General features: G+C 35.2%; 5 protein-coding genes and 1 long non-coding RNA gene across 7 annotated transcripts in view; 3 read left to right on the forward strand and 3 right to left on the reverse strand.

Moving 5' to 3' along the window:
* The first annotated feature begins 28 nt into the window (after positions 1-28).
* LOC100634952 (leishmanolysin-like peptidase) lies at positions 29-4,075 on the forward strand. Its single transcript, XM_011408113.2, has 19 exons — positions 29-171; positions 219-322; positions 386-416; positions 465-547; positions 597-714; positions 800-987; positions 1,088-1,190; positions 2,132-2,229; positions 2,280-2,394; positions 2,449-2,556; positions 2,601-2,677; positions 2,735-2,845; positions 2,898-3,036; positions 3,086-3,148; positions 3,205-3,265; positions 3,318-3,433; positions 3,644-3,724; positions 3,779-3,862; positions 3,926-4,075. Exons 1-19 carry the CDS (start codon positions 82-84, stop codon positions 3,935-3,937), a joined length of 1,782 nt encoding a protein of 593 aa, XP_011406415.2. The 5' UTR covers positions 29-81; the 3' UTR covers positions 3,938-4,075.
* On the reverse strand, positions 3,984-5,506 carry LOC100635077 (protein MAK16 homolog). The gene is made up of 11 exons (XM_003389341.3): positions 5,449-5,506; positions 5,352-5,398; positions 5,196-5,305; positions 5,022-5,125; positions 4,896-4,970; positions 4,802-4,839; positions 4,696-4,750; positions 4,577-4,651; positions 4,448-4,534; positions 4,208-4,285; positions 3,984-4,162 (listed from the first exon to the last, which is right to left on the reverse strand). The coding sequence occupies exons 1-11, from the start codon at positions 5,461-5,463 to the stop codon at positions 4,010-4,012; spliced, it is 837 nt and encodes a 278-aa protein (XP_003389389.1). The 5' UTR covers positions 5,464-5,506; the 3' UTR covers positions 3,984-4,009.
* A 2-nt stretch (positions 5,507-5,508) lies between these two features.
* Positions 5,509-8,340, forward strand: LOC109585284 (uncharacterized). 2 transcript variants are annotated; one of them, XR_002186415.1, is made up of 4 exons: positions 5,540-5,594; positions 5,634-5,724; positions 6,563-7,575; positions 8,018-8,340. It is a non-coding gene; the product is annotated as an uncharacterized LOC109585284 (long non-coding RNA). The 2 variants fall into 2 exon arrangements; XR_002186414.1 differs by lacking the exon at positions 8,018-8,340 and having other exon boundaries at positions 5,509-5,594; positions 5,638-5,724; positions 6,563-6,756.
* A 101-nt stretch (positions 8,341-8,441) lies between these two features.
* Positions 8,442-9,186, reverse strand: LOC109585283 (uncharacterized). Its single transcript, XM_020001285.1, has 2 exons — positions 8,965-9,186; positions 8,442-8,913 (listed from the first exon to the last, which is right to left on the reverse strand). The coding sequence occupies exons 1-2, from the start codon at positions 9,148-9,150 to the stop codon at positions 8,524-8,526; spliced, it is 576 nt and encodes a 191-aa protein (XP_019856844.1). The 5' UTR covers positions 9,151-9,186; the 3' UTR covers positions 8,442-8,523.
* A 2,492-nt stretch (positions 9,187-11,678) lies between these two features.
* Positions 11,679-21,313, reverse strand: LOC109585287 (uncharacterized). Its single transcript, XM_020001289.1, has 11 exons — positions 21,037-21,313; positions 19,185-20,406; positions 18,873-19,133; positions 18,066-18,350; positions 17,941-18,018; positions 17,204-17,884; positions 17,074-17,158; positions 16,877-16,944; positions 15,106-16,240; positions 12,765-14,372; positions 11,679-12,366 (listed from the first exon to the last, which is right to left on the reverse strand). The coding sequence occupies exons 5-9, from the start codon at positions 17,971-17,973 to the stop codon at positions 15,389-15,391; spliced, it is 1,719 nt and encodes a 572-aa protein (XP_019856848.1). The 5' UTR covers positions 17,974-18,018; positions 18,066-18,350; positions 18,873-19,133; positions 19,185-20,406; positions 21,037-21,313; the 3' UTR covers positions 11,679-12,366; positions 12,765-14,372; positions 15,106-15,388.
* A 100-nt stretch (positions 21,314-21,413) lies between these two features.
* Positions 21,414-22,536, forward strand: part of LOC100633695 (phospholipase DDHD2-like) — a 6,178-nt gene continuing 5,055 nt past the window's right edge. The window contains exons 1-2 of the mRNA XM_020001275.1: positions 21,414-21,596; positions 21,738-22,068. Coding sequence (XP_019856834.1) covers positions 21,482-21,596; positions 21,738-22,068 — 446 coding nt within the window. The 5' untranslated portion in view covers positions 21,414-21,481. The remainder of the gene's footprint in view (positions 21,597-21,737; positions 22,069-22,536) is intronic.

Below are 22,536 nucleotides of genomic sequence, written 5' to 3' on the forward strand. Positions count from 1 at the left end.
TGGGCGTTCGCATTTGCAGGTGTGGCTTGTTTTCCCGGGCTCTGGCGGGAAACTGCTTATCTAGCAGAAGTGGATAAAGAGATGGCTGGTGTTTCTATTCGTTTCTTGTTGATAGTGGGTCTAGTCTCATACTGTGCAGCTAGTGAAGAGATTATTGAAGATAAAGGAGATGTGAGTTGAGGCCACAGCTCCTTTATGTACCGTATTCTCTCCTTTAGATCATACATGGTGTCTACTTGGAGCCATTCTCTTCTCTCATTCTAAGGGATTCCGACCAGTCTCTCCGTTTATCCATTTATTATGATGATTCTATTACAAACGGGTATGACATACACCTTTTAAAATACTAATGATTTAATTCTCTGTCCCCATGCATACTACACAGGATACCAAGCAGTGTCAGGGATAGGATTCAAGTAAGTACTTTGTTAGACTTTATTATATTCTTCATGCTATCATTTTAGAATTCTATTGTTCCTAAATTAAAGACCTTTTTTGAGTCCCTCCTGATGGTACGACCAACACAAGCACCAATACTCCTACAGAGGTGAGTGAGTGAGTAATAGTTAGTCTATGATAACTGTTGGATTGTATAGAAGTTGCACTGGTGGCTCCTACTACCCTACTAACATTAACAACACAATAAGGTGTGCTTATACCTGTCAATCATCTACTACCTGTGGACAAACAACCGTTCCTTCAGACCACTTAAAGGTATCGACTATATCGCTATGGAGTGTTTGCTTACTTTATTAATAAAACAAAACTTCTATAGTAATAATTATTATCTCTTTTCCAGGCTTGCATACAGTGCAATGGGAATAGTAATACATGTACTAAGACTGGTAGTGATGGATCTGGTATATCCAATGCTGATATGATACTTTATGTATCAGCAGTTGTTGCTGGAAGCTGTGGAGGAGGAAGTGGCTCAACTTCTACAATAGCATTTGCAACAACGTGCCAAATGGAGAGTGCATTAGACAGGCAAGCTAGTTATTAATAGTTATTAGTAGTTATTAATAGTTATTAGTAGTTATTAAGACTTATTGATAGCTATTAGTGGTGATTAATTGTTTCTTTGCAGACCTATAGCTGGTTCTGTTAATTTCTGTCCCTCGGCAATTACTGATAAAGTAACTGATGACTTCATTATTGCAACAGCTAAACACGAAATAATCCATGCACTGGTACGTAATGTAATGGAGTCAATTGAACTTATTAATCCTCATAACTTGAAAAATTGAAGTCAGAATCACCTCAAACTTGCTACACAGTATAAGGACATCAATATGTATCAAAAAATGTGATAAAAATTTGAGGTGATTTTGGAGCCATTTTTTGGAAAAAACCATGGGCTATAGCCTTGGGTAATTTTCAAAAATTTTTCTTAAAATGGCCGTAACTTGAAAAGTTGAAGTCGGAATCACCTCAAACTTGCTACACAGCATAAGGACATCAATATGTATCAGAAATTGTAATAAAAATTTGGGGTGATTTCGGAGCCATTTTTTGGAAAAAACCATGGGCTATAGCCTTGGGTAATTTTCAAAAATTTGACGTTTTCTTAAAATAGCTGTAACTTGAAAAATTGAAGTCGGAATTAGCTCAAACTTGCTACACAGCATAGGGACAGTCCCATCAATATGTATCAAAAAATGTAATAAAAACTAGGGGTGATTTCAGAGCCATTTTTCGGAAAAAACCATAGGCTATAGCCTTGGGTAATTTTTAAAAATTTGAGGTTTTTTTTAAATGGCCGTAACTTAAAAAATTGAAGTCAGAATCAGCTCAAACTTGCTACACAGCATAAGGACATCAATATGTATCAGAAATTGTAATAAAAATTTGGGGTGATTTTGGAGCCATTTTTTGGAAAAAACCATGGGCTATAGCCTTGGGTAATTTTCAAAAATTTGACATTTTCTTAAAATGGCCGTAACTTGAAAAATTGAAGTTGGAATCAGCTCAAACTTGCTACACAGCATAAGGACATCAATATGTATTAGAAAATGTAATAAAAATTTGGGGTGATTTCGAAGCCATTTTTTGGAAAAAACCATGGGCTATAGCCTTGGATTATGTATTTCTATTGTGTGAAACATGTTCTGCTGTGCATATATTTATGTAGGCATTTTCACCGTCACTATATCCTTTCTGGAGAGATCAAAATGGAAAGCCAAGAACAGACAGAGATAGCAATGGCTACCCACCAAGAGGCAGTGGATAGTACGAGAGAGAGAGAGTTAAAATGAATGCACATTTTATGTCATTACTAGCTATAACTACATGTGGAGTGATAGCACAATAAAACAAGTGACTTATAATGACTGGCAGGTTTATAAAGGATCAGTCAGTCACACTGTCAATCTTGTAGTCACTCCTACTGTTGTAGTAAGAAGAATTGAATGGAGAGATAAAGATGAAGTTTCAATGTGTTTCAAATAGGCTGAAGCTGCAAGATACTTCGATTGCTCTAGTCTAGTAGGCGTAGAATTAGAGAATCAAGGAGGACAAGGAACACAGTTATCTCATTGGGAGAAAAGAATATTAGGAGTGAGAGGATTATAATTCAACAAAATTGTTTTATTTATTGATAGAATGAAGTAATGACTGGTATCATTGATTCTAATCCAACACTGTCTAATATAACATTGGCACTGTTGGAGGACAGTGGGTTAGCTGTTTCAATAGCTCCCTTTCTTTAATGTAATGTCTCCTTCTCTCATGACAGTTGGTATAAAGTCAACTATGTTTATGGTGAGTATCTTGCTTGGGGGTACAAGAAAGGCTGCAGCTTAGCTACTAAAAGTTGCTATCAATACATGAATGAGAGGTCAAAATCGTAAGTTACAATATACAACCAAGTATATAGAGTTTCACTTTCATTATGATAGCGGTGAGAGTCTAACACCATTCTGTAATCAGTTCAGCTCCTCCAATCAGGGACTGAGGTATGGTTGTACAGCTGATAGAGAGTATAAAGCTGAATGCAATCTTGCTAAATACACTACCTCCTTACCTCAGGAATATCAAGTATTCATGGATTGTTAAGCATCTATTATTACGCTCTAATAATCATTAGTATTTCAGTGATCCTACTGTTGGTGGAGGCAATCAAGTTGGTGACTTCTGTCCTTATCAAAATGTAATTATATTACAGTAAAATGTACATGTAAATTTATTAAATTATTAATGATATAGTCATTCAGTTATACAAGTGGTAGAGATACACAATGCAGCAATCCTAGCAACCAGCCTCCAGGTATTTCTGTATAACAGATATAATAGTGTATTTATTTATTTGTTGCATGAAGATAATCAAGATATTGCTGCTGAGACATACGGTCCAGGATCAAAGTGTTTCAATCATGCAAACCAGTGGACCCTGGGAACTAACATAGGACCACTCATGGACTCTGGTTGCTATAAGGTACCTCCTATTTAATGAATGATTTGGAAACCAAAGCATCAGTTGAAAAGTATAATCTAGCTCAATCTTTTCATATGGAATTTTCAAAGCCCAAAATGACCGATGGGTATAATTGGTGATGTTTTGAAGCATTTTTTAAAGTTCAGCTTATACTGTTAAAAACATGATAAAATTAACAGAAAGTATATAAAGTTATCTTATTCTCAACAGTGCAGTTGTAATGGAGACTGGAGCTCATTGACTGTGTATGTTAAAGGAACAGCTTACACTTGCAACAAACCAGGACAAACTGTAACACCTTTCTTCCTCTCACTCTCATTCCAATGTTACTGTACATACCTTTAGTTCAATATTAGTGCTCCATCAAACGGGTTTGGACAATATAATGGAATGATGGCTTGTCCTTCCTCTTTTGAAACTGTTTGCCAAGTAAGACAGCATTTTGTCATAATAATAATAACAACATTAATTATTAATTTTTTTAATAATTAGGAGAGTAACTAACAGAGAAGAAGGTATTATTATTGACAAAGTGTGTGTGTGTTTTTAAAATACTTTATTAACCAGTTTTAGTTATTAAAATGTAGTAGCTTTATTCTTAGCAGGTGGCTCTTGCTCTGTTTCATATTCTATTTCAATTAATTGTCTTTTTCTTTTTGTGCGAGATGATCCTTTACCCTTTACCACTTCCTCCTCCTCCTCCTCTTCACTTGATGTGTACCCAATATCCTATTAGCCGTTGACATTATGTTCACAGTCCCTCTCTCCCTATACCTCTATATCTGATATGTCACTCTCTTCAATGTCTTCATCGTCAGGAACAAACTCATCTTCATCTTCATCCTCACCTTCCTATTAAAACATCAATAACTTTCCAAAAACAGGCAAATCAACATAATCTATTTTGAGTGGACATACAAATAAATTTTAGTACACTAATCAAATAAATTAAGTGCAGGAATGCTACAAAATTCTCCCCCTGGTAAATATTTACTCCTCATAATCACTACATACTTTGCCTTTTGTTTGCTCATCTTCTGATTCCTCTTCATTGAGTGCCTTCTCAAACTCTTTATGATCAATATTATAAATATCTCCATACTGTTAAAGACTAATGTCACCTGACTGTCATGTGATTCTTACCGTCCCTTTCTTTAGTCTTTCTAATAATTCCTTCTCAATTGAGTTTTCAATCCTAGCAGCCACCAAAGCTTTATCCTATTTATAAATAATAAATATTAATATTATTATGGTTATTCTACCTCACGTCTTTTTTCTCTCTTTTCCACTTTTCTATTTAAAGGGATAATCTTCCTCCTACAAAATATATTACAAGTTTCGGATTACAAAAGCAGCTGCTACACGTACTGAGTTTTGAGCTTTAGCTTTCTCTTTCTAACCAAATACTACGAGAAAGACCAAGGAGTATTTAGTGGCCTTTCTCCATCATTCATTTACTAACTTGAGTTATTTTTGCGAACCTTTGCTTACACTTATGAATCATGTGCTTTGGCCAATAAATCAAATTGGTATCAATCTAAACAAATCAACAACAACAACAAATTCAACAATAAATTCAATCTCTCACTTGTTTTAGTGCCGTCTCAAAATTATTTGATAACAATATTTTTTCCCACATTTTTGAAGGTTGGTGTGCTCTCTCAATTGTCTTCATACACAAATACACTTTACCTATCAAGAGGGAGGGGCTAACATTAATTAATATACCAATTAATTAATAATCAATTAATTAGTTGATTACCATAGAATTCTCTTATAGTGGCATAGCGACTGTTGGCTAAAGGACAAACTGTTCTATTGCATAATCCTGTTAGGTTGTAGGTATGACGACAAAATGTGTTAGACGTGATTCTACAGAATATAAATAAATAAACAAATAAATATATTATAGTGTTACTTTGTTTTAAATGAGCAGAAACCATTGTTAATAGCATCCCATATAACCTAATTATTAGAGGATAATCAATTTAATAATCGAAATATCAATATCTTACTGAATCACTTTGCATTCTTTCTCAGACTCAGTTCTCACACCACGTGTTTTATGGGTGTGGCTCAATGAACGCCCACGTTAAAATTAATTAAGGGTGTGGCTTGTATTACAATCACGTGCACGTGCTAATAAACAAGACTGAGAAAAGTAAAACTGTTGTTTTTCATCAATGTTATTATATTTTAGGTAGATTATGGCTGGAGGAGGTGATGCTAATGTTAACCTAACCGGTTGGAGGGCGTACATTAACGTCTACACTATCCCAGGAAGGAGAAACGTGGGTTGATAAACCACACCTACCACTACATGCATTACAACCAGATGCTCTTAAATGAGTCTTGCAGCATGTGGACTGCATTTAGTTTTTTGTGCTCAAAACTCGCATGTTCTTATGTTGTGTAGCAGGCTTGGGGTCAATTACAAAATTTCATTTCAATTACAATTATATCATACTATCAAAGCAACTAAAACTAGATCAATTACAATTACACACTGTAATTGTAATTGACACTGTAATTGCAATTATAATTGTAATTGACCCCAAGCCTGTTGTGTAGAAAGTTTGAGTTGATTCCAATCAAGTTTGGATTTTTACGAATTTTTTAAGTTGCTTCAAAATTGGGCCAAAGCCCCTGTACTATAGTACAGGGTTGTTGGCCAAATTTGACCAAAAATGACTAGGAAAGAATTTTCAATTTTTATTACATTTTCTGATGCATATACATGTTCTTATGTTGTGTAGCAAGTTTGAGCTGATTCCAATTAAATTTGGATTTTTTACGAATTTTTAAAGTTGCTCCAAAATCAGACCAAAGTCCCTGTACTATAGTACAGGGTCGTTGGCCAAATTTGACTAAAAATGACTAGGAAAGAATTCCCCATTTTTATTTCATTTTCTGATACATATACATGTACTTATGTTGTGTAGAAAGTTTGAGCTCATTCCGATCAAAATCGGATTTTTTACAAATTTTTCAATTTGTTCAAAAATTGGGCTAAAGTCCCTGTACTATAGAATGAGAAACCCATTATCATGTGTACAATGTAGCACATGTATTAGTTAGAATACAAGTATGTATGACCTCTACCCTCTTATCCTCTCTCTTGTCTTATAGTTAGTTATAACGGTCTTTGGGTCTATTTTTGCTACCGTTTGGCTCGTTAAGAAACTAAGAAAGAGATCAAAGCCGATAGAAGCCAAGTAACCAGTTATAAACTAATAGTTAATTGACTACTAGCATATCAGAGTATTGTTTGATCCATTATGTAGATTAATTATTATGATTATAATAAAAACAAAATAAATAATTGATTTTAAAGTCTGGAAGTCTGGGAATGTTTTTCCCAGTATTGTGGCTATGTGGTATGGGTACTACTGGTATGTACATTAATCACATTATGAATACTGTAAAGTTCAGATTACCATATTTAGCAATAATGATCTCTCTCTCTCTCCAATTGTTATTATAATATACACTCAGTGTGTAAAGCATGTGGATATATGTCACTATCTTATAGTATTTGTAAACATACTAATTTGGATATACTTGACTACATTACACTGAATTATATAACACTGTATGTTAAGCACACTAAATTTGGCACACACTAAGTGATGCTTGAATGCATGTACATTATCATGTGTCACGTACTATAGAACATTTTATTGAGACACTACTGACTGTATGTACATGTACATGTACATTACCATATATGTCACTTTCTTATTACATACTATATTGTGCCTCTATAATACGACCTTATATGGTTATATGTGGAGAGATGAGTATGAACACTATGTGAATGAGGTTCTCTGATTATTATTATAGGGTATTTTCATCAAATTCTGAAGGAATTACTGCTAGTGATCAATACATGTTCAGTATTGTGGATTCCTGATACATCTACATGTACATGTACATGCAGACAGAATGTATAGATTCCTAATTACTGTGTTTACACTCATAATTGTTTATTGGTAGATAAATAATTATTGGTGTTATTGTTTTTCACTAATCTGCCCACTCCTACCCCATTCTACTCGCTAATGCCATTATTCTGCTTCTTGCAATACCTCACATAGTCTCACCTATTTAGTCTCAGTGTCTGGAACAGTGAATGTCAACAGGTACACTATAATTGGTATTACCATAACAAATACCTTATTCATAATAAAGGATGTGATTATGTACACACACACACACACACACACACTTACATGTACATTTGCATCATGTACATGTACACATGATAATATCTAGTGGGCGTTGTGACTAATTTCTTTTGGCATCAGCCACCTAGCTGCCACCGTCACCTCATATGCAATAACAATGGCTCCATTGTCTTATTATTATTTATACTTAGTAGATTAGTGATACTAGTAAACACATTTTTGTGGTCAAATGCTTATAATGCTTATAGGCTTATTGTGATTGTTGTCAGCCTTGTGTTTTTGAGTGTTTCTATTCCAGGTGCAGCTAATGCTTTAGGATAGACTAATCGTTTATTTGAATAAATAACGTAAGCATGAACATATAAACCCTTTATGTTCTCTTATTATTATTATTTAGCATATAGACAGACTAAACACAAGATGGAGGCACTTATCCCTTTCCTATCCTTCACAGTAATTCCTGTTATCGAGTTATTCACTGTATGCTAATTGCATTTGAGGGTGTGAAGGATTTGTTTACAAATACCAACCCTAAAACAATAATTTGTTTATTGTTTTACTGGCAGCTACTCATTACTGCATGCTTGATATTGTTTGTATTATAATATAATCAAAAATATAATCAATAATTGAAGAAAAATAGAATATAAATTTAATAATATAATTATAATGCTATGGGTATCAACAAGAGTGGGTATCAATTCACAAATTTTACAGTAATACATCATAAGTGAAGGAGAGAGGAAGAGTTTTGCAAGACAAGCATATGAACAGATTTATAATATATCCAGTTAATGAACTTCTGTGAACTGCCTAATAATTACACAGGATGAGTTGAAGGAGAGAGAGAGGTGTTGAGAGAGTCTGGAGAGAGAGCCTAGAGAGAGTGTGTGTGGATGATCATCATAAAGACTTTAAAGAGCTTGTAACTGATTGATATCCTGAGCTTGCATCATCATCATCGTCACTTCCCTTTTGTCCTCTCATTTCCTCCATCATTCTCTCTCTCATTTCTTTTGGTATCTGCTTGAATGATGGTAGATTGAACAATCTTTTCATAACTTCAGTTTCAGTCTGAGTACTCTTTGTCCCTGTAGCAGCTGCTGTTGTCCCTGTACTAGCTGTTGGGGTGCCAGTCACTTGAGGCAAGAGCTTTTGAACAGTTTTTTCCTTGATATCTTCTAAGTATTGCTGCTGCTGCCTCCTTTTAATCCAGGTATATGCACTGGTTACTAACTCTTCTCTTCCATCATTGTGTCCTTTCTCTTCTTGGCATTCAGTAGTGATGGGAGGCTATGGAAAGAGAGAGCATTATATGTATACATTAGACTTTTATAAACTTACTGTTCTTTCTGTTGGTGACCTCTGTGCATTAGCCATCTTCACTCTATCCCAGTAAAACAGGACTATAATATTATTTTTGACAATCACCCAAATACTGCAAAAGACATACAGCTCTTCTATAAGTAGATGGTAAAAGCAGGAAGTAGATATAGTAGTAGGCTGGGCTACAACTTGTACAGTGTACATGTACTCACTGTACTCAGTCTGTGTGTGTGTGTGTGTGTGTGTGTGTGTGAGAGTTACATAGCAGCTGGGCATTATTTGTAATTAAAATACTTTGAATTTCATAAACAATTATGATTCACGCAATTCTCCCACATGCGCACATATATAATATAATTTTGTATTACAATTTCTGAGATGTGGCATATCTATTCCAAACAATTGGGTGAATTCCTTAATTCCTTTCTTAAAATCCCTTTGCATATGTACATGTACATGTAACTAGAGCTTTATCAACAATAGTATTATACATGTACATAGAGTTGATACAGGAGACCCCAATATGCAGGGCCGTAGCCAGGAACTTAAAATAGGGGGTTCGAAAATTGTGACGAAAATGGGCGTGGTTGGTAGGCGTGGTCTTAATTTACGCATCTCAGCCATGTGCTGACTCAGCTAAAATGGCTATCTGTGCTTCTCGCTGTTGCCAAAATGCTAATCCTGCTTTTGCAGTGCTGTTCTTCATGACAGGAGCTAATCTAAAACTTTTTTGCAGCTACAACAGGGGGTTCGTCCGAACCCCCCGAACCCCCCCTGGCTACGGGCCTGATATGTACTAGTCTCGTGCAGCCAGACCATTCCCCAACCTACTGTCATTTGGGTAGCCAGACCATTCCCCAACCTACTGTCATTTGGGTAGCCAGACCATTCCCCAACCTACTGTCATTTGGGTAGCCAGACCATTCCCCAACCTACTGTCATTTGGGTAGACCCAAATGACAGTAGGTTGAGGAATGGTCTGGCTGCACAAGACTAAATATGTACACCAATAGATGATCCCAATGTTAATACTCGCATGAAATCAATCATTTTATATGTTAATGAGTTAATTGTTAATGTTCCTTCATCGTCTACCATACCAGTAGATGATCCAACACTACTATTCACAAATGCTGGCATGAATCAAGTAAGCAAATAGTTAGCATACTTTTTTTGTATGAAGAACACTGTACATCATAATGGATATACCGTATAGCGGAAAATTTTCATGGCCCAAAATTTTCGTGGATTTCACGTTTTTTTCAAACCCACGAAAATAAAATCCACGAAAATCGATTTTATATGGTTTAAGATGGCTGAATTGTAGAAAACCACGAAAATTAAAGCCACAAAATTGATTTTTGGATGGATCCTTGAAAATTTTGGGCCACGAAAATTTTCCGCTATACGGTAGTAACTGTCTGTAAAACAGCAGTTTGAATAGCAATAATGCAAAACTTTGGTACGTGGTTTCATATTCAAATTGAATGATTTGTACACAAGCCCAGTGTTATGTTACTAAAAATAGAACAGTATATTATTATATTTTATATGCATAATTATCATCATCATTTCCTGTGTACTATAGTTCCTGGAAATACAGGGACATTCAGGCATACCTACTCCTTATTTGACTTCATGTTTTCTATTTTTAATAAACATTCATAACATCCTCATTCCAATGATGCTATATACTATCATGGAGTGTCTGTGTGGTTTCAAGGGCTGGAGGGGATTATTTTAATGAAGACATCATATGACATCATATGACATCACATCATGCACTCTGTGTTATTGTACTGTCTTCTCTCATGTGTTTATGCTAATAGTTTTAATGACAATATTTAACTAAATTAACCACCCACTAATTACCCCATCCTAAATAATTGGGAAGTATCGTCTACCCCAAAAAAGCCATACAAAGTACATATCTGCTGATGTATTATGTTATGTATAGCACGACAATATGTGGGTTGATATCCTGAGACTGAGGATACTTTGAATTAATATCACCTGAAGGCCCAAGGGTCATATCAATTCAAAGTATCCGAGGTGGAGGGTGTATCAACCCATATCAGCCTCTCATATATGATATATTTCATTTATGTTATATTTCTACACAAAAAAGCCATACAAAGATAAAACATAATCAGATGCATACATGCACACATTATGTACATATAACATAAAAGGGTTTGTTAAAACATAAAAGGTTTGTACATATAACATAAAAGGCCAGTTATTTTAAGTAGACAAATATTTAATGGTACTGATTTAGCATGTACTAATTTTTTACGATTTTGCTCTTTTTCCCAATTAATAACTATTGATGAACCTAAATTATTAATAAATGCGAGTACTAATTTTGCGATTTTAAAGCCACTCACAAAAAATGAAAAAAATTAGTACTCACAAATAATAGTGGCTTTAAGATAATCTGATACATATTATACATGCACACGTGCACATTATGTACGTATAACATAAAGGAGGTTGTGCAATTCATGGTCCATTTCATAGTTTATGTTTCGATCACGCTAACCACTAGCTCCTAATTAGGGTTTACTCATGTTAAGTAAACTCTACTACTGTAAGTACAAAGGAGTGGCATTTAGGTACATATGTTATATAAGAATTTGTCATAATTTGGGAAACATTGACGAGTTTTCACGTAGAGTTAATTCCATAGATTCCCTTCTCAGCAAAATAGCTCAACATATTTGCGATTGAGGTATATTTCAATAACAATAATTAACATAAAGACGATAATATTATGATTACAAATCATCATAATCACATTTGTTGCATTGAGAAGAATTCAGGATAGAGATTGGAAAAGAGGGAGAGAGAATATAATTGATTAAGAGAACTCCAGCAGATACAGAAAGATAGGTGAAAGACAGATACGTACATTATTTTCAGAGAGAGTTAAGGAAAGAAGTATACAGTATATCAAATATATAAATTTATTTATTTTGCTTGATCATCATCATTTGGCCCAAGGAGGGATACAGGTGGATTTTGTACTGGAAGCTCTAGGTTACTCGAGCTGTTATCTCTACTGCCCCCATATCCCATGTCACTCTCTGCTGATGGGTTTCTTCTTCCAACTGGCACTTTCAAGATCCCATGATGATGATGATCTCTACTTTCTACGACCCTCAGTCTCTTGTCATGGTCATCTACTCTCCTCTTCAGTTCTGTTATTTCCTCAACATTTTCTTTTGCTTCCCTCAATTCTTCTTGGATCTTTTTTATTTCTTCTTTTAGCTCTTCTTGCTCTATACTCATCTTCTCAATTCTTTCGTCCGTCATCTTTCTCAATATTTCTGTCATCCTTTGGTCAGCGTTATTTAGCAGCTGTGATGTCCTTATGTGTAGCCTTTCCAATGGGAACACTAGCTCTGTCCTTTCATCATCCTGAGAGGAGGGAATGAGGAAGAGAGAGAGAGAGAGAGACTATTATTGTGTGTCCATGGCTATCATGTGCTATATAGCATGGTTTAATATACATACAGTAGCCTGGTTTCTACTAGTATACTATACTAAAAACCAGGCTAGCTAGCCAGTCTACTTTCTTAGCGGCCTGGCTATGTGCATATAGCCTGGTTTTTCTACTATGCTACATACATGTATCATATCCTGGTTTCATCAACTTTTGGTTTCCATATAGCCCCTAGGCCTACAACAGCTTCACAATGCTAATGCTGTTGCAACAATCTTGAAGATAGAGATCAGATCTAACACTGCAATAGATCTATGCTACCAGGAATCCATACAATAGATGCCAGGGAATACAGTTCAAATTGCACACTTACATGTCCTTCCTCAGGCTCTTGTGCAACTGTTTGATTATGATCAGTCATATTTTATACTGCCCACTCTCTCTCTTCCTTTAATTCTTCTGCTTTATTTCTTCTTCTCTGCAAACTAAAGTTGTCCTCTATTTCCCTTTATTTTTATACAACTATAACATTGTGACATCTACATCAAAATGTGTTAAATCACGGAAATGTTAGTTTAAGTATATTCATAAATGGTCTGTCCCCTAGTGTATTGCTATTTCCTCATTCTCTTGTTTTATTGTTTTGATAGTAAATGACATTAATACTTTTACTCTATTGATAGTCACACTCATTCGCACTCTATAGTACTCATAGTGCATGCATGACAAAATAATGACATCATAGTGATGTATGACATCAACATACATGGTGTGATTTTGATGTCAGAAAAACAATAACAATAATAATTATAATTATAATAATTACAATACATGTACATATAGAAAAGAATAAATATTTTTAAAGTGAGAAAATAGTCATGTTGCATAGGAGGAGGAAATTACTAAATTTAGTGACTGGTGGGTTTTAATTTGATATGTTTTTGAGCAAAAATGGTGAATATTACTTGCTGAATGGTTACACTGTCAAACCATCCTTTCCCTCCAAATGCATACAGCATGTTTAGGCCTATAACACAATAAAACAAACAAGTACAATACAATACAATACAGGTAATAGTAATTATTTTTAATGCTTTTCCTGTTCCAGCAGTCTCTTTAAAGCATCTGTGAAGTCACTCATTGTCCATATAACCATTAGATAATTGTGGTCCTTCTCCGTCATTGATTGTCCTCGTCTAATAGCAGGTGTGCTTGTCTTTTGGCGTAATTTTACTTGAGGAGGAAGCGATTCGTCAGGTGCTGTAGTATCACCATCTTCCCCGATATTAAACAATGTACTATCATTTCTACCAAGTGTAGCATTGCCGGTACTGCTTCCTATACCAGAACTAGAAGCACTGTACGTACGGGGTAACTGTGGTGAATCAAACTCGTCAAAACTGTCTGTCTTTGGTGGTAAGTTATAAGCAGTGCAAACTTCATTAGTTTGTGTCTCTAACATTGATCTTCTCCTGTTGGTCGCTTCTTTTGGTATTAATTTTGACGCTAAATCGTCTAATTTCAACAAGAGGTCAGAGATCACAGGGAGTGGAGGGATTGCTGAAGCTGCTGGTACTTCTTCATTTTCAGCTGTTTCTGTAACAGGCACTTCAGAAGATGGTGTCTGCAATCTATCAGATAAATCTTTCAATTTCTGATCGTATTCTTCCCTCAGTGCCTTCATTTCTTGCTTTAGCTTTTCATTTTCTTCATAAAGACAAGCAAATTCATCAGCCATTGCTGCCCCTTCACAATGCTTCTCAAACTTTTCAACGTGATGCTTGAATTTCTCTTGCAAATCAGAAATCTCTCTCTGATTCGTTTGCCGAAGAGATAGATGTTCCTCTAGCTGCCTCTCAAAATCGGAGACTTTTTTGCGAAAGGCTTTTACGTCAGTAAGTAATTCTTTGAGTAGTTTTCCAGCAAAAGTATTTCCTTCATCCGTGTTAATGACAACAAACTCAGTTTGACTCTGATCCGTCTGTAAAATTAGAAAAAATAATAATAAACAATAATACAGTCACTTACAATGTTGCATTGTTTACGTTAAAGAGTTGAGATGTTATTAAACAACATAATTGGAATCAAAAACAAAAGTACAGTATATTATATAACACAGTACTGGCTGGAGGGGGTCACAGCTAATGCGGAATAGGGCCGTATAATTGCTTTAATCGATTGCTATTTGTACGATAATTAATTTTGATTATTAGATCTAACCACATGCACACAACAGCCACCATATATTTAAGTGCACACCCAGGAATCAGTTCACAAGTATGATAACATTAAGTGCATTTTAAGTGATAACATGTATTCATTTTTGTCTATTTTAGGCTATAAGTATGCACAATGTCCTCCTTATAAAGATAATTTGATAATACCATAAATAATGATTATGACCATAATAATAATTGTAGCTACAGGACATGCTAAAACACTCCTACTTGTAAATTTCTTTACACCATTCACAAAAACAACAGAATTTGCACAATGGATGGGAACTACAAAGATTAGCACAAAGAAGAAACTCACCATCATTGCTATGTCCCATTTAAAATATAAAGTTGGTGCTAGGCGGGGTTTATATGAACTGCATGCTAGCCTGTGTATATTTACACGTAAGAAATCGGGACAGCATATAAAATGACATTGTGGGCATTAAAATTGATTTATCTACCACAAGCAGCTATTATCTGTAGTGTAGTACCCACCTCTTGTTCAGGAAAGGATTCCGTTACAGGATCATCAGAGGGCTGAGAGGCGACTTCTTCCCCTGACATTATAATTCACTTGGTATAGTCCCAGAGAACAGTCTCGGGTAACTTGAGAAGAAATGCAGCACAAAGCAACTTTTGCAAGCAAAAGAGAGAAAGAGAAAGAGACGCTAACAAATTTCCAATTTTCAAATCTTTGTATAACCAGTTTAACCACGCCCAAAAGGAAAAGAGACTAAAGATAATACAATACAATACATGAATACACTAATTATTATTTTTAATGCTTTTCCTGTTCCAGCAGTCTCTTTAAAGCATCTGTGAAGTCACTCATTGTCCATATAACCTCTAGAAAATTGTGGTCTTTCTCTGTCATAAACTTTCCTAGTCTGTTGCTTGTTTTTGGATGCAACTTAACATGAGGAGGAAGTAATTCATCAGCTGCTGGTGTGTTTTGATCTTCCCCGATATTAAGCAATTTATTGTCATCTCTACCTAGTGTAGGATGGTCAATAGTGCTCCCTATACCAGAACTAGAGTTACTGTGTACACGCGGTAAGTGTAGAAAATCAGAATCATCAAAACTGTCTATTTTTGGTGGTAAGTTATAAGCAGTGCATACTTCATTAGTTTGTGTCTCTAAGATCGATCTTCTCTTACTGGTTGCTTCTTTCGGTATCATTTGTGACGCTAAATCGTCTAATTTCAATAAGAGGTCAGAGATGACAGGGAGAGGAGGCTCCACCACACTGCCAGTCGTTGCAATAGCTTCTGTTTCCATAACAGGAGATGCTGTCTGCAATTTCTCCACTTTCTCAGTTAAATTTATTATTTTTTGATTCAATTCTTTTTGCCATGCTTCATTTTCTTCAGATAGACGCATCAATTCATCGACAACTTTACAATGCTCCTCAAACTTTTCAACGTGATCTTTTTGGAATCTCTCCTGCAGCTCAGCAATATCTTTCTTGTTTGTTTGTGGAAGAGACAATTGTTTTTCCAATTGCTTCTCGACATGTGAGACTTGTTCGCGAAAAAGTTTAACTGCATTGATTTTGAGTAAATCTTTGAGTAGTTTTCCAGCAAAAGCATCACTGTTAATGATCACATACTCATTTTCACTGTGATCTGTCTGTAAAATAGGAAATGACAATAAACAACACAATGTTTATTTTATAAAAGATGAAGACAGGCATGTTATGGAGTAACTTTTCTCCAATTCTGCCTATCATGAGAAAACGACTATGAAAATCTGCAGCATGAAAGCTAAATACACATGTATCTATGAAGTAAGTTAACAGTGCTCATTTGGTAAAATATTGCTCTAGTTTGACCAGAGCCCTTTAATTAATTAGATTATTATAACAACATACATGTACACACATAGCACACCCAGGGAACAGTTCACAAGTATGATAACATCTGGTGCATTTTAATTAATAGAATATATTCATTTTTGTCTATTTTAGGTTATATGTATGTATATAATGTATGCCTTTTAAAAATAATATCATAAAAATGAAGCAATTGCCAAAACAAAAAAGTAAAAAAAACTTTACATTTATAATTCCTAAATTTGTCCTGCATAATTACATGCACTGCTTGATTCACTAAATTAATAATAATAATAGACTCGGGCTACTCTTTCTAAGGACTAGCGCCTCATGTAAACTTACAAGGGAAGTGATTTTTAGGCAACTATACCTTTACAACAAAGAAAGTTACAGCAACACGCTACTGACAGTCTGAAAAGTATAATTATTCTTACTTCTTGCATAGGTGCTAATCTAGAAGAGTCTGAAACAGATCTTTCTTCCAATAAAATTTTGTTTTTACCTAGAATTAAGTTAAAAGTAGTATGTTATACAACTTCTAATCTACTCTTGATTTAATTGTCAATTATTTGCTGCTAATAAAATAAACAAATAATCATGCAGCTACAACAATTTTCAGTATAAAGAGTACCTGCAATTTTTTGAATATTAACATTTTTAAAAGTTTGTAGTTTTTTAGCTTCTTGTTCTAATTGCTGTTTCATTATTTTCATTTCCTACTTTAAAAATTATTACTGTTGATGACATCAAAAATATCATACCTTGCCTCTCAGAATCTTATCATAGACAGTGTAACTGCCAATCTTTAATTGAACCAAACTGAATTCTTGTATCAAGACAGTAACATTTTTCTGTGCTTCTAAGTATAAAGCATCCAATAAATCATTTGGAGCAGAACAGAGAACTATAATAGAGCTGCCTTCGCTAATTCGCTTAACAATGACTCTTTTGTTCATATCTTTGAATGCTTTCTCTATTAAACGACGAATGTCTTGAAATTTATGGTCAACAGGATTCCAATCCAAAATAAATTTAATTTCACTATGAACAAAAGGTTGATAATGAGGACACAGATCCTTACCAAGCACAAATGTAAGCTTCACTTCACTACAGAAGCTATCTAGGCTTTCTTTGTACTGTTTAACAAGGCTCTTTGCTTCATCCAGATTAAAGTGATCAGCAATGGTTTCCATGGGTACAATATTTATGATTGTACAGTGAATCTTCACTACATTCATAACACTTTTAACATCAGTAGCATTTTCTAACTCTCCCTGCTCAGGAAAGCATAATATAAGATGTGTCTTGAGATCAATAAACATTGATGGATGAATGCATTGGGAAATTGAATTAGCTATTTGCTCCCGTGTCTTAACAAATTTTACTCTAAATTCATCAAAATCAGTTTCATATGCTAGCTTCACTGACATGGATACCATTATCTGCACAGTATTGATAATTCATTATAATAAATAAACATATACATTTGTATTATTACCTGTACGCATGGTCTCATTAACCACTGGTTCATGTATTAGATCAACTGGTGTAACGGAGCATGGAGAAATAAGTTTAACTAAAAATTGATGTTACTGAAGTATTATAATACAAAAAATTGCTTACAATTTTCTAAAATTTCTTTACCTACTGCCAACATTTGCTGATCCCCGGATCTCACCAGAATATCACCAAACTTTCTCAATTTCTCATGATCTTTTGCGACCACAAAAAGAATTTCTTTTAGTGAATCAAAATTAAGAGAACCATTGCAATCATTAATCATGTCCTGTCCATCTTCTGTTATCAATCCTTCTTTGTAGAACATTTCCACAGATTCTTCAGAAAAGGAAATCTTTTCCAAGATTTTTTTGTAAAGCCGTTGTAGAAGCTGACTAGCAGGATTACCATCTAATGAACAAAAAATAAATCTATGCAGTGACAAATTTTTGATAAAATATAAAGTGGTGAATGCTTTACTATGTAACTATGTATACATAAGTGTTAACATCATTTGTGCCGAGCTTAAAAATTAATTTTTGTAGACTGATCAAAATAAAAATGTTGACCATACATTTTATTGTTGCATACAACTCTTTTACAAACCCCAAAATACATGTACATAGCCACAGCTAAACAATAGTATACTTTTGTGCGTCATATTAATAGTCTTGGGTATTAGTAAAAGTAGAAACGAAACGAAACCAGAAACGAAAAGAAACAGTCTCCTGAGTGTAATTTTATTCTGTTAGAAGTCCCCTAGTCATGTCAGGGCCCTACTTATGTTAGGAGTTCTCTAGTTTTGCTTCTGTTCTGGTTTCTTTTCGTTTCTGGTTTCGTTTTGTTTCTACTTTTACTACTACCCCAACAGTCTCATTACGTTCATTACTAAATACTCCCCTAGACCATAATACTAACTATTAAGTGACCTACATGATTCTCTGATGTTCTTGGCAGCAGTTTCATTTATCTTTCTGAGTGCAGTGTCTAGCATGCCCCATGTACGACAACGATGTTCAAGCCAAGCCTCCAAGCATTCCAGTAGACAGCGAGAGGAATCACCATGATGATCGATATCGATTTGTCTTAGTTTACTAGATGGTACTTCAAGCTCAAGCCCCAAGACATACCACTCACCACCAGATACCCCGTTCTCTTTTAAAGCATCTCTGATAAGTTTCAGGTATGAAATATCTAAAATTTAAAGGAACTATTTATATATATATTATACATGAGAGATCCTACCTAGTTGAACCAGAAGCTTTCGCCTAGTCCTGGTCGTCGACATGATGCTGGCTAGTCGCGCTCGGATGCTATTGCTATGCTGGCCCCAGTCCCCCGCCCCACCTCGAGGCCCCCCGGAGGAGGCCAGGCCCAGTCAGTGCAGTGACCAACGTCTAAAAATTTGAAAAAAGACACCCCCAGTTTGTTAATATTAAGACTGAATAGTGAATATACAATGTAGGTTTATATATATAATAAAACATCCCAGGCTTCATTCACTGCACACCTATAAGTTAAAAAATGGTATTATATTACTATAAAAATATTAAGGGATTAGTTAAGCATTGTTATCAGAGTCTGGTTCCAGCAGTCTCTTTAAAGCATTTGTTAAGTCGCTCATTGTCCATATAACCTCCAGATAATTGTGGTCATTCTTCGTCATAGACTTTCCTCGTCTAAGCGGTGTGCTTGTTGTCTTTGGACGCAACTTGACTTCAGGAGGAAGCGATTCATCAGCTGCTGGTGTGTTTTCATCTTCCCCGATATTAGACAATTTACTATCACCTCTACCTAGTGTAGGAGGCCCAATACTGCTTCCTATACCAGAACTAGAGGCACTACTGGTACGTGGTAGCTGTGATGGTAAATCACATTCGTCAAAACTTTCCGTGGCATACGCAGTGCATAATTCATTAGTTTGTGTCTCTAAGATCGATCTTCTCTTACTGGTTGCTTCTTTCGGTATCATTTGTGACGCTAAATCGTCTAATTTCAATAAGAGGTCAGAGATGACAGGGAGAGGAGGCTCCGTCACACTGCTGGTTGCTGAAGCTGCTGGCGCTTCTTTTTTGGCTGCTTCCATAACAGGCACTTCAAAAGATGGTGTCTGCAATCTCTCAGATAACTCTTTAAATTTCTGATCATATTCTTCCCTCATTGCTTTTGTTTCTTGCTTGAGCTTTTCGTGATCTTCAGAGAGACGAGTTAATTCAGTGACCATTGCTGCTTCTCCGCAATGCTTCTCAAACTTTTTGACGTAACATTTCAATTCTTTTTGCAACTCAGCAATTTTTTCCTGGTTCGTTTGTGAAAGAGATAGACATTTCTCCAGCTTTTCTGTAAAATCCAAGAGTTGTTTGCTGAAAGTCTGAACTGAAGTGAGAAAATTGTGTATTAATCTTCCAGCAGCAGTATTTCCTTGATCAGTGTTAGTGACAACAAGCTCATTTTCACTTTCATCGGTCTGTAAAATTAGAAGAAAAATAGTCACAATGTTTGTTTACGTTAAAGATTGGAGTGTTATTTAAACAACATATTGAAATCAAAAACAAATAGCAGGAGGGATACTGTCGTTCTAATTGACTATTATTTATAATTAGATTATTAATCACATGCGCATATGTATCATGTGATGCATTTTAAATAAAAATAATACATTCATTTTTGTTTATTTTAGGCTATAAGTATGTACATTGTCTGATAATACCCTCCTTATAAAGATAATTTAATAATACCATACATAATGATTATGACCATAATAATAATAATAGCTATAGGGATCTGCTAAACAATCCTACTTATAAATGTCCATTCCATTTACATTATAAGTAATAAAAATATGTACAATGAGAACTATTAAATAGGCTAGTATTATTAGCACATATTTCACTAAAAGCACAATAATTCATTTTGATTTTTTAATAATAAGTACCACATAAGTAAGTGCTAAGTGGGGTTTGTATTTAAACAACGTAACCTGAGATGAGCTTAGCTGCATGCAGGCAGCATAAAATGACATTATCATTATTGGCCATGATTATAGATTTATTGTTAGTAGCTATTAACTTAACAAGACTACTGCTGTAGTACTCACCTCTTGTACAGGGAATTGAGAGGAGAGAGACTCAGAGAGAGAAGATTCGGTTACAGCATCATCGGGAAACTGAGGGGGCGATTCTTTCTTTGACATTATTATATATAATCGAGATTATAATCCACTTTGTAGATCTATAGTCCCAGAGGATAGATAGTCTCGAGTAACTTAAAGAATAAATGCAGCACAAAGCAACTTTTGCAAGCAAACTTAGGAGAGAAAAAGAAAAGTGGCAGACTAGGAAAGTCGAGGAGTGGCGAGATTACTCTATTATCTATGGTGGAAATTTTAAAACACACCACCACGCCCATTAGTGTCACGTGACATGACAAATCCTTGACCACGCCTATCAATACACGTAATTGCAGTGACGTTATAACCACCATTATTAATTTTTATTGATTGTCTTTCCTACTCTCTCTATCACTCTCTATCTCTCTCTCTCATGTCTGTTAGTAATACTCCATCAAAAGAGAAGGCTTCATTATTCAATGCTGACCTCTTCTCCTCACCAGCCACTGGCCTATCTTCACTAGGATTCGGGGATGACATATTTTCAGGTAATTATAATTAATTAATTATATATAATTAATAACAATAAGTATGTGCATGGTAATTATTAGTGAGACGATGCGAGGAATTAATTGTAATAGAAAGTCCGATAAGTTACATGTACTTAATAACTATTAATTAATAACTAGGTGGTAGTCCATTCACATTAGCTCCTGCAGCTCCAGCAGTACCTTCAGTAGCCACACCCTCCTCTAATGAAGGTGGCGGAGCTACCCCTCCCTCTAAATCAGACGAGACCCTTCACACAGTGCCATTGGATAGTCCTACATTAGCTGAGGAAGAGGACAGTAGGCGTGGTCAGACCACTAGTCTTCCATTACTGAGTGTTCCAGGTAGTGTGGCAGGATGGAACGATCCTCCTTTTCTCTCGTCTCTCTCAGCCCCGCCCCCTCCCTCTCGTACAGTCAGTACTCCGTTATCAGGTGGAGACTTTCACGTACAACCTTTAGTTGATAACAGGTTAGGCTTAATTAAAATCCACTTTTATTATTGTGTGTATATATAGATTAAGAATTGTTAATCTTATGTTGTATGTAAGTTCATAGATATTATAGACTACGTAACCGGGATTGGAAACTGATCACGTGATCCCATAGATATGAATTTGATTAGGCGCGGACACTGTTGTAACGCTCAGCTTTTGCAGAAAAGGTAGCACTAAGAGAGCTTCTCTGTCACTTTCTTCAAGAATAGAACGATATTTGCAGGTAGTAAATAGTTAGTTATACTCATTGTATACACACTATCGTATGTGCAGTAAATAATTCTTATAGCACATGCTATAGCTGCTACACGGCTTAGTTTTAACACTGGCCTTGCATGCACATAATGGTTCTCCCTCTCACACACAAACTTGAAATTGATAGTTCCTTTACTATAGCTCAAAATATGCATCTAGCTAAATTATATGTACTTAAATTATTAAAT

The sequence above is a fragment of the Amphimedon queenslandica genome, unplaced genomic scaffold (assembly GCF_000090795.2).
Source record: "Amphimedon queenslandica unplaced genomic scaffold, v1.1 AMPQUscaffold_13092, whole genome shotgun sequence".
Classification (NCBI taxonomy): domain Eukaryota; kingdom Metazoa; phylum Porifera; class Demospongiae; order Haplosclerida; family Niphatidae; genus Amphimedon; species Amphimedon queenslandica.